We start from the raw sequence: 17,566 nt of genomic DNA on the forward strand, positions 1-17,566 counted from the left end.
TGTAGGTACACCATTACCATCTGTTATAACATACAGGTACACCATTACCATCTATTATAAGATACAGGTACACCATTACCATCTATTATAAGATACCGGTACACCATTACCATCTGTTATAAGATACAGGTACACCATTACCATCTGTTATAAGATACAGGTACACCATTACCATCTGTTTTAAGATATAGGTATACCATTACCATCTATTTAAAGATACAGGTACAACATTACCACCTAGCTTCAATTGCTAGGTAGGATAAGGGATTAGCACGTGAAACGTTAATCTAGCTTCAACTACTAGGTAGGATAAGTGGTCCTGTTAGGTTTTTCCTTGTTACTTATTACAATAATTTATTTTGTTTTAGCGCAAAGCAGCACAATGGGATGCCTGCATCGTGTCCGCTTCAGGGATCGAACTCCTAATTAATTTAACAATATAGGATATTGCGGAGTCAACAAATATTCTTATTTATCTAAGATATACAGACCTGTATTGCTTCAACCATTCTTCGTTTGTCGACAGAGTAATCTGAAGATTATATAAGATAAATTAGCACTTACTTCAGTTGCGAGATAAGTTAAGTGGGCTCTCTTTGCTGTTCTCACCACGGGTATCTAAATCCGGTTTTTAGCGTTATAAGCCTACAGACTTACTGTTGTATTTCATTCATTAGAATGGGATACTTTAATCTATGACTTTTTGGAGTATACAAAACCCTCAATAACAGAAACAGATAATTTTAGGTAACGTGTTACAACACTTGTTATACGGTCCTCAAAAAACAACAACAACCTGCTGAATCTAATCTAATGTGTACACTCTTTATGAATGGTCGCACGTGCCTGTTGAATCTCGAACAAAGCAAGTAACGTTTTTCCCTTGGTTACCTATACGGTTTAGATTAATGTGTTAAGCAAGTAACGTTTTTCCCTTGGTTACCTATACGGTTCAGATTAATGTGTTAAACAAGTAACGTTTTTCTCTTGGTTACATATACGGTTTAGATTAATGTGTTAAACAAGTAACGTTTTTCCCTTGGTTACCTATACGTTTTAGATTAATGTGTTAAACAAGTAACGTTTTTCCCTTGGTTACATATACGGTTTAGATTAATGTGTTAAGTAAGTAACGTTTTTCTCTTGGTTACCTTTACAGTTTACAACATCAAAAATCCGAAGGTTCGATTCTCCGCGGTAGGTAGAGCACAGATAGCGAATTGTGTTTGTTTTAGCGTAAAGCTTCATTTGGTTATCTTCTTGTTCTCCGCGGGCAATCGAACTTTGAATTTTTATCGTTGTAAGTTCGTAAACTTACTGCTAACCCACCGGGGTAGCTTTCTGTAAAAAAAGTAATGTACTTATGGAAAGTAATGTAGTCTACAGCACTGTTCAGCAGGAGAGATACCTTTTATTATTTCGTTCACTAAACAAGAAAAACCTAAACTTTGAAACCTTGGAATTGTTTGAACCGGAAGAAGTTTGATAAAAGTGACTGGTACTGCATACAAAATCACCAAAAACACACGTTTAGTAAACAAAGAAACTATTTATTATAATATTAACTGCTTCAAGTTTATGTTTGTTTCTTGTTGTTTTTTGGTTCAAATTAAATAATACGTTGAACGATCGCCAATTTTTGATATTTTTATTTAAAGAAGGATGGCATTTCGAGCTAGCTAATTTTGATGTTTTTGTCGCCTATGCGGTTTTAACTATATTTGTTGTTGGTTGTTGTTGTTGTTTTTTGCGGTTGTTTTATTTAACTAAGCAGTTTGGAAATATTTCCTTTTGTAACAAGGAAATATCGCTAAGACACACGTAAGAAATTCGTTTAAAATGCATCTCACCTTTTTTTTTTTTCACCTAAACTTCACAACTGAATTCGCAAATACGCCCTCTATTGTTTGTTTGCTAAAATAATCTTTTTAGAGAGGTTTTATATTAGTCTTAGCAACCTCACAAACATTTGTTCTCTATAGGGTGGCGCAGCTGGCTTCAAAGCTAGAAGCTATAAAAAGAGTAAATTATTTCGACATAAAAGCACAACAAGTTTTTTTTTCCTTGACGAGAACGAACACGAAGCTGAAACCAACAGGTCCAAGTGTTTATTTCGTCAAAATTATAACCTCGAAATGATCAAAACTGTCTTATTTTCGTCCTAACTAAATTATTTACTGGAATTATCTACACAATTTTTTTTCATTAACAAAATGTTTCTAATTAACATAATTATATGCTAATAATATTTGGCAAATCGTGCTTTAAAATTCGGCCAATAATCGATACCGGAAAGTGGTGACACTATAAGAAAAATTAGATAATATAAGAAAAACAACTCCTCCAGCCGATCTCTTAATGGTTGAAATTTGTCAGGTTTAACAAGAAAAATTGGGTAAACAAGTAATGTTAAATAACCCTAACTTAAAAATGTAAAGCAAAACAAGAACGTAGCAATATGAAGTATTTAGTGTACATTTCAGAATCTTCAAGATTCCATCTTCAGTAACCTATAGGTTCAAAACAAACACAATGGTTATTACAACAGAAATATGGTATAATTTGTAATACATAATATATATATATATATATATAGCCCCCCAGTGGCACAGCGGCATGTCTGTGCCACTTATAATGCTAAAATCCGGGTTTCAATACCCGTGGTGGGCAGAGCACAGATAGCCTATTGTGTAGCTTTGTGCTTAATTACAAACAAACATAATATATAAACAGTTTGAAAATAAAAAAGTAGAACAAGAGAAAATGGAAAATTTGTAGCACTTAAATGTGAAAAAAAAAATGTATTTTTAAATAACTCTAACTTAGATATAAAATATAAATAACAAAAACGGTTTGAACACACGAAAAATTATCGTTTGATCTCACAGTGCAATGCTACACAAATGAGCTGTCTACTGTAGGATTCGAACCCCGGATGTTATCGTTAAAAGTCTGTCGCTGGTCCATCAGGGGATCGACAAAACAACCCCTGCTTGGTAATGTATATTGTTTTGTGTAAGCGAATATTCGTTAAGCTTATTCGTATATAGCGTAATGTTGTTTCACGTATATGAACTCGTGAAATATTGGTACGAAAAATCCGATTTTGGTCACGAGACAACGTCAAAAAACTATCAACACTTACCAGCTTTAAAAAAACTAAAGATTACCTAGGCCTATATGCATAAAAAAATATCAGAAAAATACAGCCGTGAAATATGATTTTTACTACAAGGGAGCCATATAGGTCGAAATAAATCAAATTATATTATCAAGTTAACACTGAATGACACCACATTAACTTTTCTATGAGAGTTCATTCATTCGTTATGTTGTTACGTTCAGGGCTACACGATGGGCTACCTCTGCTCTGCCCACCACGAGTATCGAAACCTGGTTTTTAGCGTTATAAATCCACAGAATTACCGCCAGGAAGGGGGTGGTGTGTGGGCGGGTACTATGAAGAAATATCTACACCAAGATATCTAAAACGGTTAAACTTGATATTGTTTTTGTTCATATTTCAAAAGCAGTGGGGTCTAAAGTACGTAATTTAAATAAGACAGAAGACTTAAAAGAGGAACAATGCCATATTTTACAGGGTAAAATAAAAAAGTTAAAATCGACATTTTTGGATGTGGAGTAGCATACCGAAATCGTGCGGCCATTTTTATCTATTATTTTTAAATTTCGTTTGACGTTATCAGTTCAGTTTACTTACAATGATCGGCCCGGCATGGCCAGGTGGTTAAGGCAATCGACTCGCAATCTGAGGGTCGCGGTTTCGAATCCCCGTCACACCAAACATGCTCGCCCTTTCAGCCGTGGGGGGCGTTATAATGTGACGATCAATCCCACTATTCGGTGGAAAAAGAGTAGCCCAAGAGTTCGCGGTGGGTGGTGATGACTAGCTGCCTTCCCTCTAGTCTTACACTGCTAGCGCAGATAGCCCTCGTGTAGCTTTGCGCGAAATTCAAAACAAACAAACAAACTTACAATGATGACTTTTCTAGTACAATTAACACACGAAAGTCCATGAGATCATATAAGAGTTTGTTTTTTTTTACACCTACTGTACCATACAACACCTTGCACATTGTTAATTAATTTTAACACAACTCGGGCATCGTTCAGAAGATATTTTGTTAGAAAAGCAGGTAATAAACAGATTAACGTTATAAAACAATATAGATAGTATTTGTATATTGTTCTAACTTCCCTTCTTAAACTTATTTAAGATATTGTTTCATTCACTCTTAAGGCAACAAAGGAGAGTAAACTGAACTTTGCCTTGTTTCTTCAGTAAGACTATGTTTCACTCTCTATCGACGTCTCAAAAAACAAGACAGAAGCAGGCCATTACAAATTTTAACCCTACTTTGGTATGTATTTTTAATAATTACAATATTACTATAATTGACGTAGCGTGTGTATATGTATCTATCTATGTATGTAACCGAAATAATAAATACAATGTAGCGCCATCTACTGAATGACACCACAAATGAATATCCATAAAAACTTTCACACTTTGAGTATTCAAGATTCAGAGAATTTGAAAAATAACTACGGTATGTGTAACAATCATTTCTTTATCACGAAAAACAATTCTAAATAAAAGTACTCTCCTCACAACAAAAACACGACTTTCACTAGGGATGTACATGAGGGTTTGATTATATCTTTATTGATGTAATTTGTAATTACAGTATTAAAAAATGGACTTCTTACAAACAAACAAAAAACTTATTTTTTTTTCAATAAAGGGTACCACTTTTAATATATAAAAGAGGCCCGGCGTAGCCAGGTGGTTAGGGAACTCAACTCGCAATCTGCGCGTCGCGGGTTCGAATTCCCGTCCCACCGAACATACTCGCCCTTTCAGCCGTGGGGGCGTTATAATGTGACAGTCAATCCCATTATTCGTTGGTAAAAGAGTAGCCCAAGAGTTGACGGTGGGTGGTAATGATTAGCTGCCTTCCCTCTAGTCTTACACTGCTAAATTAGGGACGGCTAGCGCAGATAGCCCTCGTTTAGCTTTGAGCGAAAATCGAAAAAACAAACAAACAACATATAAAAGCGTTACAGTTTATATCAGCAGAATCCGAACACTTTTCCCGTGCAGTAATTCCCAGAAGAAAGGCCTTTTTTTTAAATAGAAAATGTTCAATTGTTCTCAGTTTTTTTCATTGAGGTCTGAATACAACGATTAGTAATTACTAACACAAACAGTCGCCCATGGAGCGGATTTTCTTCTAGTATAATATAGTAATAGTTTGGTATCATCTAACAGATGAATGTATGCTAATAAATCATTGGTGGAAACATCTGATCAGGCAAGACGTCCAAAGGATTCAATTACTCCGCTTATTGGTGTAGAATTATCTTCAGTGAGAGACACCCCCTGGTGTTTACAGAAAACACTTATTGTCGTGTTTTGTAAGTAGTAAAATGCTAAAAGTGCTGGTGAATTGTATTTTTTCCATGTATGAAAGTATTGGGGGAGCAATAAGCATGAAAATAGACAGTGAGGGAGGGAGGGGGGGGGGGAGGAAGAGAAGAAGTTTTAGTGAACGTAAATTATTGTACTAAAAACTGAGTATCTTTAAATCGCCTTTTCGAGTTATTTCTAACAACGTACACGGTGGCCCAAAACCTAGTAGTTAGTCTAGCGTGCCACGAATAGGAAGGTCCAAGGTTTGAGCAGCAATATTCCATTGAACACGCTCCGTATTTTCAGTTGTTAGAGCCTTATAAAAGCGGCGGTGAATTCCACTATTCGGTAAAAAAAAAGTAGCTCTCTAGTCCATGAATGCTGCTGACAGGCTGCCATTTCTCTGGTCAACAGTTCTAAATTAGGGACAACTGCTAGAATTAGGCTTAGTACTATTATTCAACATGAAAACAAATAATGAGTTTTGACTTGCTAAATGTTACGCTTCATCTGACGATGTTTGTTTGTTATGAATTTCGCGCAAAGCTACGCGAGGGTTATCTGCGCTAGCCGTCCCTAATTCGAACCCGCGACCCTTAGATTGCGAGTCGAGCACACTAACCACCTGGCCATGCCGGGCGCATTCACATTGCAAACAACATGTTTTACTTTTCTTTATGTTTTGTTGTTGTTGTTATTGTTTGTACAAAAAACGTTTTGTCGAGGAATGTTTTCCACCAAATATGCAGTATGTTTCCACTTATTGTACTCAAAATAGATCTATAACTTTATTATTTGTGTTGTTTAAAGCGTTTTTATTCTGGTGACAACAAAACACGTTCCTTCTTTTTTTTTATTTCGGAGATTGGACAAATATTAGTATTTTCAACCTGAGTAACACCTTATGCGCATACGGACTAAAGAGCCAGGTCAGAAAAATCCTTGGATTCAGGTATATCTCCTCCTAATTTCGACTACTGACCAGAAGAATGGCAGCTAGTCCAGTTTTGAATCGAATTAAGGGATTGGCCATCACTCGAGTAACGTTCGGAACGTTTTCAGTGATATCGCAGTGTGAACCTTAGAACTTGCGATCCGCAGCCCGGTAAGTTAACCACCAGACCACGCTCAGCCCAGATCGCACAGATAAGCGTTTAAACTGACTTCAGCTTTTAGCGAGATGACATTGAGTCAAATAATTTTTATAGTATTAGATACTGTTTGTTTGTTTGTTTTTGAATCTCGCGCAAAGCTACACGAGGGCTATCTGCGCTAGCAGTCCCTAATTTAGCAGTGTAAGACTTGAGGGAAGGCAGCTAATCATCACCACCCACCGCCAACGCTTGGGCTACTCTTTTTCCAACGAATAGTGGGATTGACCGTCATATTATAACGCCCCCACGGCTGAAAGGGCGAGCATGTTTGGTGTGACGGGGATTCGAACCCGCGACCCGCAGATTGCGAGTCGAGTGCCCTAACCACCTGGCCATGCCGGGCTAAGATAACTGTAAATCCTGTACATGATGGAAATCCCGCATTCGGCTGCTGTTATGTTAAAACGTGTTATCAAAACGAACTCAACATCAACACGTTTTTTATGTATTTAAGTTAAAAAAACACACTTTTAAACCAAAGTCCTTGATACAGTGTTTATAACGAACGTACCATAAATCGTTGTAAGCAAACAAACTGAAAAGTAAATCAACACGCTTTTCTTCTAACGTCGCCAGCAGGTGCGCTGCTATCGCAGTAGTTCAAGTCGGGGGTGCTGCTGGACCCTGGCGTTAATGGACTCGTTATAGTATCGGTCGGAGCTGTGATTATAATTTCCACATTATTTACAATACATGGTTCTTGTAAACATATTAACGGTTGTGTACGTTTGTTTGTTTTGTTGAATTTCGCGTAGAGCTAATCGAGGGCTATCTGCTTTAACCGTCTCTAATTTTAAAGCGATACAATAGAGGGAAGGCAGATAGTCAACATCAACCACCGCTAGATGTTGAGTTAGTCTTTACCAACGAATAATAGAATTGGCCGTCATATTATAACGCCTTAAAGCTGAAAGGACGAGCATGTTCAGTCATGGGTTTCGCAAACCACCGCTAGATGTTGAGTTAGTCTTTACCAACGAATAATGGAATTGGCCGTCACATTATAACGCCTTAAAGCTGAAAGGACGAGCATGTTCAGTCATGGGTTTCGCAAACCACCGCTAGATGTTGAGTTAGTCTTTACCAACGAATAATGGAATTGGCCGTCACATTATAACGCCTTAAAGCTGAAAGGACGAGCATGTTCAGTCATGGGTTTCGATCCCGCAACCTCCAAATAGCTAGTTGAGTGCCCTAGTGACCAAGCAGTGTCAGGCCTTGTTGTAGGTGATACAATGATAAAATTCGTGCTTTTTATTTTTCTTCTAATTTCTAAGAAATGTTTTGGTTTTTCTCTCCCAAAAGTGAAAAGTTTCTTTTGCGTCGATTTAATGCAGAAATGAGCCGGTCGGTACACGACGGCACGCCGTACCGATTCTTCATTCTCAGCTGGCTAGAAAAAGCCATGATGTTAGGCGAAAGGCCTCTTCGGCACCTGGTCACATCACAGCAGATATTGTGTGGTTGACATATAATTATACACTCTTCTTTAGTTCCCGTGGCACAGCGGTATGTCTGCGGGCTTACAACGCTAGAATCCGGGTTTCGATACCCGTGGTGGGCAGAGCACAGTTAGCCCATCATGTTGCTTTGCGCTTAATTTCAAACAAACAAACAGAAAAGTACACATGTATACCGGCACTTTTTTTTAGAAGGTTTATAATCTACAGCAACACTCGTACTTTTGTTCTTTACCGACACATCAGACAATAGAAAGATATTTTTTGCTAGGCCTATTTCTTTTGAAAAAACTTCTGTATTTAATAGTTTTTGGCGTCGCAGTGTTCACGGTGTAGATAGATACAGAACGGAACAGCTACGTTCGTTCTTGGTCGGGAAAGGGTCGGCGCCTCTTGTCGCTCAAGGCGGACGGAGACGAAGAAATCAAACGATCCGGCAGGCGTGATATCAGTCTGGCGGCTAATGGGATGATTTGGGACAGCGTAATTTCTAGTTCCTTAAAATTATCTATTGCTTATTTGTTATCTGTTCTTTGGAGTCCTTTATAAGATAACAGACTGAAGAATAAAAAGCTTTCTCGTAAGTCATGATTCTGTTTATAATAACGCTGACTGTACGATTTTTCCACAGAGGGTGAACATGGGTTGCTGGACGAACATCTAAGTTTCCGTTTCGAGCACTGGTCAAAAGAAATGTGGAAGAAACGACAGATAACAACAATACGAACCTAGCTTTGATTGGTTTGGTTTGTTCTATTTCGCAATGCTACACGATAGGGCTATCTGCGTTAGTCGTCCCTAATTTAACAGTGATAGACTAGAGGAAAGGCGTCTAGTCAACACCACCCACCGCTAACTTTCGGGCTACTCTTTTACCAACGAATAATGGGACTGAGCGTCACATTATAACGCCCCCACGGATGAAAGGGCGAGCATGTCTGGTGTGACGGGGATTTGAACCCGCGACCCGCAGATTGCGAGTCGAGTTACTCTTTTACCAACGAATAGTGGGATTGACCGTCACATTATAACGCCCCCACGGTTGAAAGGGCGAGCATGTTTGGTGAGGAGGCGGATTCGAACCCACGATCCGCAGAAATTCAAACGCGAAATTCAAAAACAAACAAACGACCAAGTAGTCAATTTTTGTTCCGAACAAGTTTTTTACATTTCTCTACAGAAATACAGAAAACCAATTATGCTGAACGAAGCACGAGTTCAACTAAACAGTCAAAAAAAAAAAAAAAGATATAAAATAACATTATTACAAAGGGGCTCTTCAAAAAGTAGGCTTAACATATCAAAAGTAAATTCGAACCAAAAGGTGGTTATTCGCTATCGATTAAAATTATCATAACTAAACTCGAATAAATAAAGAAATTGTCTGTCTGACCGTGTCTGGTATCACAAGTTTTTGTGAAGAACTAGCTGAACCAATTCCGATGAATCTTGATAAAGGAAACCAGTTTGGATTTAAACAATGGCGCGAATGAGGGATCAACCAAACGAAGAGGTCGGAAGCCAAACAAAAGTGGTGTGTTACATTCCCTCCCTACCCCCTCAGTGGTTCAGCTGTAAGTCTGCAGGCTTACGACGCTAAAAATCTGGTTTCGATACTGCTGGTGGGCAGATCACAGATACACATTCAGTAGCTTTGCACTTAACAACAACCATCTAACCCTCATCCATCCATCGCGTGCTACAGCTCAAAACAATAGAAAGGGGCGGCTCACGCCCACCCCCTATTTATAGCACTATTTCTTAAGGGACGGTCAGTAAAATATAAAATACAACTTTAATAAAATATTTCAACAATACTAATCTTTCTGCAACCTGTTCACTTAAAAAGAAACAATCAAACAAAACGTCAACATAGCTTTATCTTTAAACGTAAGATTATCTCAGTTATAGTTTGTTAATACCTTAAACTTTCTACAAATGTTTCTAGACGACTTTACTGGGGCCCGGCATGGCCAGGTGGTTAGGGTGCTTGACTCGCAATCTGAGGGTCGCAGGTTCGAATCCGCGTCCACAAAACATACTCGCCCTTTCAGCCGATGTGACGATCTATCCCACTATTCGTTGGTAAAAGAGTAGCCCAATAGTTGGCGGCGGGTGGTGATGACTAGCTTCCTTCTCTCTAGTCTATCGCTGCTCAATTAGGGACGGCTAAAGCAAATAACCCTCGTGTAGTTTGCGCGAAATTCCAAACCAACTAAACGTTATAGAGAAGTTAAACAAGTAATTTCCCCGAATGGGGTTGCACCACCATAGAGTTGTCTGTCGATCAGTCAAAAGACACTAAAATGACGTCACATAAGGGATATTTAACGTTGCAATTTGTACTGTCGTGACGTCAGTAAAACGTGCGCATGCCACGAATCATGAGAAGAATTATGTATTCTGTAGGCTACAACACAGCATGACATATGAACTTCAAAAGCAAGAAATAAAAATATTTGTTACAACAAAACACTTTCGGGGACCCTGCGGAAGTACATCTAAGAAAATTATTGTCAATTATTCAATATATCTATATATACATATATGAATCTGTAGGGTTATCAAGCACCGTAACTCATAACTCAGTATTAGAACTTGAAATGTTTAGAACAATATTTCAGTTGAAACCCTTCTCATGATACACACTCTCAATTTCAACGCGGGCCACCACCTCGTCGTATCTCATATCACACGAGGCATGTTTCACTGTCACGTGTCACGAGTAGGAAAGTTTGTATCTAGGATACCGAGTGTCTCTGCCTTCGTTAATCGTATACCGCCTCTATTTATGCTCTCTTTCTAAGGGGAGGAGAAGCGTGGTTGGGGGTGGGGAATGAAAAAGAAGACTGCATACAGGGCTCCAAAACAACCAGTCACGTTCGAGAGCTTGCTCTGTTCGGTAGTAGCTGATATGAATGAGTACTATAAAGTTTTGGAAGTCCAGAGATTGATAATACATTGTACGAGCCCCTGCTTACGAACAAGATATCCCATACCACTGATTTAACAGAGTTATCACACGTACACGTAGCTGTATAAAGTTTGATTCACACGTCTTGGTGCAACTCCACACGGTCGGCAACTGCTGGATGTACTGCGTACTCGTTGCTACAAAACTGTAACATATTGCTGGCAAGGAAAAACAAACAAACAAACTTCAGATACTTACATTTTTAAAACTATAACAAGCTCGTTCGTTAAGCAGATGCCGAGTTCGTTTACTGGAATACTATTATTTTAATGATACTTATTATGGAATAAAACATATTCCGTGCCTTACGGTTCAATATGATAACGCTGAAATCTCTATCTTTTTTTTCTGTGTTGTGCCCACAACGGCTATCGAAACCCAGTTTTTAGTGTTATACTCCTTCAGACTTACCTCTCAAGGGTGGGGGTGGGGGAACGAAATGGTAACTGACCGAAGAAGATTCCCGGTTTTTGTTCGAAAATCCTCACCATCAATAGTGATCCTAAGGAACCGGCTGACCCAGATTATTTTTTTTTATATTTTTGTTGTTGTTATAGATTCGTTTCGATAATTCGCGTTATAAGATACACAGCTCAACAAACAACCAAATTGTTACAATCTTCTCGTTCAGCATATCGAGTTTTCAGTCGAGGTAAAAAAAGATAAGATTAGTGTAACTTACTCTTCTTGAAACTGTGTGGGTCTGCAACGAAACTGAAAACAACAACAACTCACTAACAGGTAAATTTATTTAAATTTGTAGTTATACAGTCATGAAACGCCCCAAAATGCACGTGCCAATAGAGTAATTTTGAGGTCGTTTGTCTGTGCGACCAGGGGGGTAAAACGAAATCGTGACTATTCGTACTAGATAGCTGTGAGTACGGTCATACCGTACTTGTTGACTTCAAAGACTGTGGAAGCTGGAATATCAATCTCCTTTTCACGTAGTTGGAAAATGAAGCATTGGATGTGGATTTACGTAGTTTCTTATTTGTGGTTAGGAGGCTGGCATGTCGAGCACGTGGCTTCGAACAGTAGGCCACGTGAAAGAAGGTTACAGTCGCATTATTCCAGTCACACCACCGACTCGACGAGTGATCGCCCAACTACGACGCAGGTAAGCCTAATTTTGTTATTCAACCTCGAGCTAATTTTATTTATCATAACCGATACCTTCGCACGAGCCCGATAAGCCCAGGCGCGAGCAAAACAAGCGTTTTATTTAAAATGTCTTATTTATCATACATTTCTTAATTAAGACAATAGTTTGAATTTTTTTTTTTTTTTTTTTTTTTTTACGTTCTTGAAGAATGTAGAACGTAAAACTGATAACTTATCTTAAAGTAGTGGCTACATATTCACGAGAAATAGTCCACTAGTTCAGTAAAACGTCTGTGACGAATATGAATGCAAGACAAATCTAATAGTTTACACTTCTGTTGTTGTTTCTACCAGAAACGTTCGTGTGTCTTTTTTTTTTAGCGGCTCTTCTGGCAGAAGTTATTACATAATTATAAGTGGTAAAATGGTTTGCGGAGGGTAAGGTGGTAATCTCAACGTGTTGTGTTCTGTAGCGAGTGTTTTCACTCAACAGACTCGTGCACGTGATTCCGTACGTATCATTTTAATTAGTCTTAGATTTATTGCTAGCAGAAGCAACGCCGTACTGTCAAGAGTAAAAACTGTTATGGTTTGGGGAAAAGGGGGGGGGGCTAATTTAAACGTTTCGATGACATGTTACAAAATGTATTTACTACTAGTTTAAATGCAGTGTTGAATCCGGATCTTTGCACCGCGTGGGGGGGGGGGGGAGTTGGGGGGAATGAATTAAAACTCAAATTCGACAAAATAGAAAGTAATTTACTTCAGGGGATTTTTTTTTGCACAGGGGGATTCCCCCTGTTTTAATGTAATGACATATTTAATTTATTTCGGGTTCGAATCCCTGTCACACCAAACATGCTCGCCCTTTCAGCCGTGGGGGCGTTATAATGTGACGGTCAATCCCACTATTCGTTGGTAAAAGAGTAGCCCAAGAGTTGGCGGTGGGTGGTGATGACTAGCTAGCTGCCTTCCCTGTAGTCTTTCACTGTTAAATTAGGGACGGCTAGCGCAGATAGCCCTCGTGTAGCTTTGCGCGAAATTCAAAAACAAACAAACCTAACAACCTGTTTGGAGTCCATAAAGAACCTTCCTACGTATCAATTATTCTATTGACATTTTGTTGGTGTGCTGGTAAGGACAGGAAACCCTTAAACAATTGGAGCATTTCAATCTCCAATTTCGCCAATATGGTCATTTTAATGCGAGTTTTTATTTTAACCCCCCTTTTTTTCTGTGGCTAAGGAAAGGTAAGGTGTATTGGTAGAAGCAGACAAAAAAAAATTCCTCTACAACAGGTTGTAGGAATAAAAATACATATTGATAATCAACTTAAATATTTCTGCCTCTGTTGTAGTCACAATCTTCTGCGTTCCCAAGCTTTACTGGCTAGCTTCTGGCGCCACCTGGTGGCAAACACGGAATGTATGTGACGAGATCTTTGGTTATTTGTATTATCGGTAGACTAAATAACTTCAACTTTGTGATATTCAGTACTGCGTTCAAAATTTGCATAAGTTTTCATCTTCATAAAAGTAGTTTATCATAGTTTGCTTGATTCGGATGAATACTGTTTTATCTCGAATAGTTTCGTTTGAGTTTACTTACTGATTAGTAGTTTGCTTGATTCGGATGAATACTGTTTTATCTCGAATAGTTTCGTTTGAGTTTACTTACTGATTAGTAGTTTGCTTGATTCGTATAAATACGGTTTTATCTCGAATAGTTTCGTTTGAGTTTCTTACTGTTTTGTAAGTACTTTTTTTTTATTCTTCCTTTCTGTAAAACCTGCAATTTGTGAAAAAAAAACAAAAAAACAACTTAAATGATCTTTAATCATCATGATTGTTTATTTCTAAAATCTATCAAATCATTCGACAAACATACGCCACATTTTTTTTTTCAGCATGTTTGAAAGACTAAATCAAGTTTTATTTATGATTATTAAACAAACTGCTTGATGGATATTCTGCTTGAAACATGAAAAATGATCATGTTACCAAAAGTAATTCGATGTGAAACAGTTACGGTCAATAATTCCCCGATGTTCACTCTGTGGTCATTGGTTTAGATTATAATAAAATCAGTATTTCAGCGCGCGCTTATACTCGTGCAGAAAGGGATTGTGGAAGAATTGCAGCAACTTTGGTTTGGTAGAACGAAGATTGCCAACGCAAAACGGGACTGATTGATAAGATTTGCGAGGGACAGTATTTCACTGCCAGATTAAGGTTATGCGATGTGGATTAGAATTTCAGAGCAGAAGATAGATCCTTCTGATTGGGAAGATTGGTGACGTAGCAGTAGACAGTATTTCAGCATTAAAGTATGATTATGTTGTTTCGACTCGAAAGATCGGGGAGATAAATTGAGATATCTCCCCCACCCCACCAGTCGTTTAGAGTGTAAGGTTACTGAGACCTTTCAGGATAGAATCTGTTTATCAGATTAACATCTGTTGCAGGTGGAGGCTTGTTGAAGTACTAGCGGATACATTATTCCACATTAAACTTGTATATGCTCCATCTTTATGATGCGCGTTCATAAAGTTTTGCAAGATGTTTTAATAAATAGCATTTCTCATAAAATAACCTATACAGCTTCGTAATAGAGTGTAAGTTGAACAGCTATTACTTGTCTTCTGAAACTACCTCGCAGCGGATGGTCTTATGTAGGAAATTTTACCACCCTTAGCAAAGTTTCAGTCTGCCCTCTCTCCAACTTTACTTTAAATTGTGCGAGAAAACAGCAGGGCTATCGATCATATTAATCCTTCCCCCTACCCAGTGGTTCAGCGATAAGTTAGAAGGCTTATAGTGCTAAAATTCGGGTTTCGATACCTGTGGTGGGTACAGCACAGGTAACCCATTGTGTAGCTTTGTGCTTATCAACAAACAAACAAAGAAAAACAAAACACATTTATTAAAGACTAAGGAAATATTACAGTATAAGTAAATGAGTAACTACCGGAAATTTTTTATCCATGAGGTGAAATCATACAATACTTGTTTTAAGCCCAATTTTTGTGTCATTTTGTGCTGGTTTAAAATTGGTTCCAGACCAATTAATTCCCCGGTGGATAGGCGGTAAGTCTTTGGATTTGCAACGCTACTATATCAGGGGTTCGATTCCCCTCGGTGAACATAGCAGAGAGCCCGATGTGGTTTCGCTATAACGAAACACACACGCATAGCTAATCTCAGGTAAGTTTTAAGCAGTTTGGAAAAGCTCGTTTTACCACTACGAACGATGATGGGCAAAGTCAAAATATTTTATGCTGTGGATGAACTATCCTCTTTTGAAAACAATATTATTTTGATTTCTTCCTTAGCACCTTATATCCTGGGGAGAGTTAAGCCTAGTGATTAACGTGTTGGGCTGCGGATAACAAGGTCTAGGGTTCGAACTAGTGATAAGTTGTTTAACATGTTTCACACTTTCAATTGTGAGTTTGTTAAAAAAAGTGACAATCTCGCTAATTGGTTAAAAGTAAACGACGGGGGTCGTTGGCTGGTTGCCCTTCCTCTGGTCAGCAGTTTAGAATCATGGACGGCTAGGCCTGAACTTTGGGGGTCTCTGACCTGGAAATGTTTTTTGTTGTTGTTGCTCCTTTTCTCCAATTGCGAAATAGCTCGAAATGTACTCATTCCAAAGTTGGTCTCATCACATCACAAAACTAGCCATATAAACTTCATAGCAGCATTTTGGTAACGATTGCTTTCACTTCCGAACTGGACTTTGTTCCATGAGAGAGCTGTCTTCTGCATTGGAGACCAGAGTGTCCTAGACCTTTCCCAGTTGATATCGGAGTGCACGAACACCATTCACTTTTCCATCACGTAACTTTGAATAGCTCTAGTATTAAGTAAGAATCATGTTGTAGCACAAAATATCAATGGCGAATTATAGTAGTGGATTTATATTCTTTTAGTCTAGTCGAAGGCCGTCACCGTTTCGGTACGGCAGATGGTTGCATCTGTAAGTACGAGATTCAGAGAGTGTACATGTCACCGTTTCGGTACGGCAGATGGTTGCATCTGTAAGTACGAGATTCAGAGAGTGGCTGTGTAAAACAAATCTCCCGAGACAATGGTTTCAATATTCGTGTTTTGTTTCTGCTACAAGTTGGCTGGCAGAACTAACATTTTACGGTCGTCAAACGACTAGAAATACTTGTAACCATTCTTAAGTCAACATGAAAAGTCATCAGATCATTTAGAAGTATTTCAGAAGAACAAACAATTCAGAATCTCGACTGAAAAGAAACCATAAGATTGATAAAAAAAATCCTATACTGAATTAAACAATACTCGGAGCATTTGGCAAGACTTACTGCTTTGATCTTGATTCATGGAACTCAAATTACCGTTCTTTATGGAAGTCATGAGAAGAGTTATTCACAGCCAGGAACGTGAGTTTGTTGAATATTTGGTCACGTTTCATCTTGTCGTGAAAGATGACCTCACAAGAACTGCTACACAAGAAATCCATAAGTACTAATTAGAAAAAAAATAGCCTTAGATATCCATAAGTACTACCTGGAAAAAAAAAGGACATCCTTGACGATGATATGATTTTATTGGTGTTCAACAAATACACACTCCAAATGTTCCTCGTTTGAGCTTGACTGTATTCACAGAGGAGAAGATAGTGACCATTTTATGTGTCACAACAACAGAGACATTTGCAACTGACGATGGCGAGATGAGTATCATTGCGCATTTCCTCGGATGAGTTTGACTGTTAAAAAAGTAGTGCCAGTTTGTTTGGAGCCAAGTTGACGAAATGGTGCTTCCTCTTAGAAGACTTCTTGAGGCCAAGTGTATGGTAATGAAGCTAACATTAAAAGGGAAACAAAAATAGTATTCAAAGAAAATAATTTAGAGAACTCAGTACAATAAATGTACACTCTCTGAATCTCGTACTTACAGATGCAACCATCTGCCGTACCGAAACGGTGACATGTACATTCTCTGAATCTCGTACTTACAGATGCAACCATCTGCCGTACCGAAACGGTGACATGTAAAAAGTTTTTGAGTGTAACAACTTGTAGCAGAAACAAAACACGGGATCACGTAGGACCGAATATTGAAACCATTGTCTCGGGAGATTTGTTTTACACAGAAAAGTTTTTGAGTGTAACAACTTGTAGCAGAAACAAAACACGGGATCACGTAGGACCGAATATTGAAACCATTATCTCGAGAGATTTGTTTTACGCAGAAAAGTTTTTGAGTGTAACAACTTGTAGCAGAAACAAAACACGGGATCACGTAGGACCGAATATTGAAACCATTATCTCGAGAGATTTGTTTTACATAGAAAAGTTTTTGAGTGTAACAACTTGTAGCAGAAACAAAACACGGGATCACGTAGAACCGAATATTGAAACCATTGTCTCGGGAGATTTGTTTTACATAGAAAAGTTTTTGAGTGT

The 17,566-nt window shown here is 38.3% G+C and overlaps 1 protein-coding gene across 1 annotated transcript in view; it reads left to right on the forward strand.

Moving 5' to 3' along the window:
• Window positions 1-11,614: 11,614 nt before the first annotated feature.
• LOC106464627 overlaps window positions 11,615-17,566 on the forward strand; it is a 60,224-nt gene continuing 54,272 nt past the window's right edge. The window contains exon 1 of the mRNA XM_022392356.1: window positions 11,615-12,142. Coding sequence (XP_022248064.1) covers window positions 11,981-12,142 — 162 coding nt within the window. The 5' untranslated portion in view covers window positions 11,615-11,980. The remainder of the gene's footprint in view (window positions 12,143-17,566) is intronic.

The sequence above is a fragment of the Limulus polyphemus genome, unplaced genomic scaffold (genome assembly GCF_000517525.1).
Source record: "Limulus polyphemus unplaced genomic scaffold, Limulus_polyphemus-2.1.2 Scaffold1702, whole genome shotgun sequence".
In the NCBI taxonomy this organism is placed as follows: domain Eukaryota; kingdom Metazoa; phylum Arthropoda; class Merostomata; order Xiphosura; family Limulidae; genus Limulus; species Limulus polyphemus.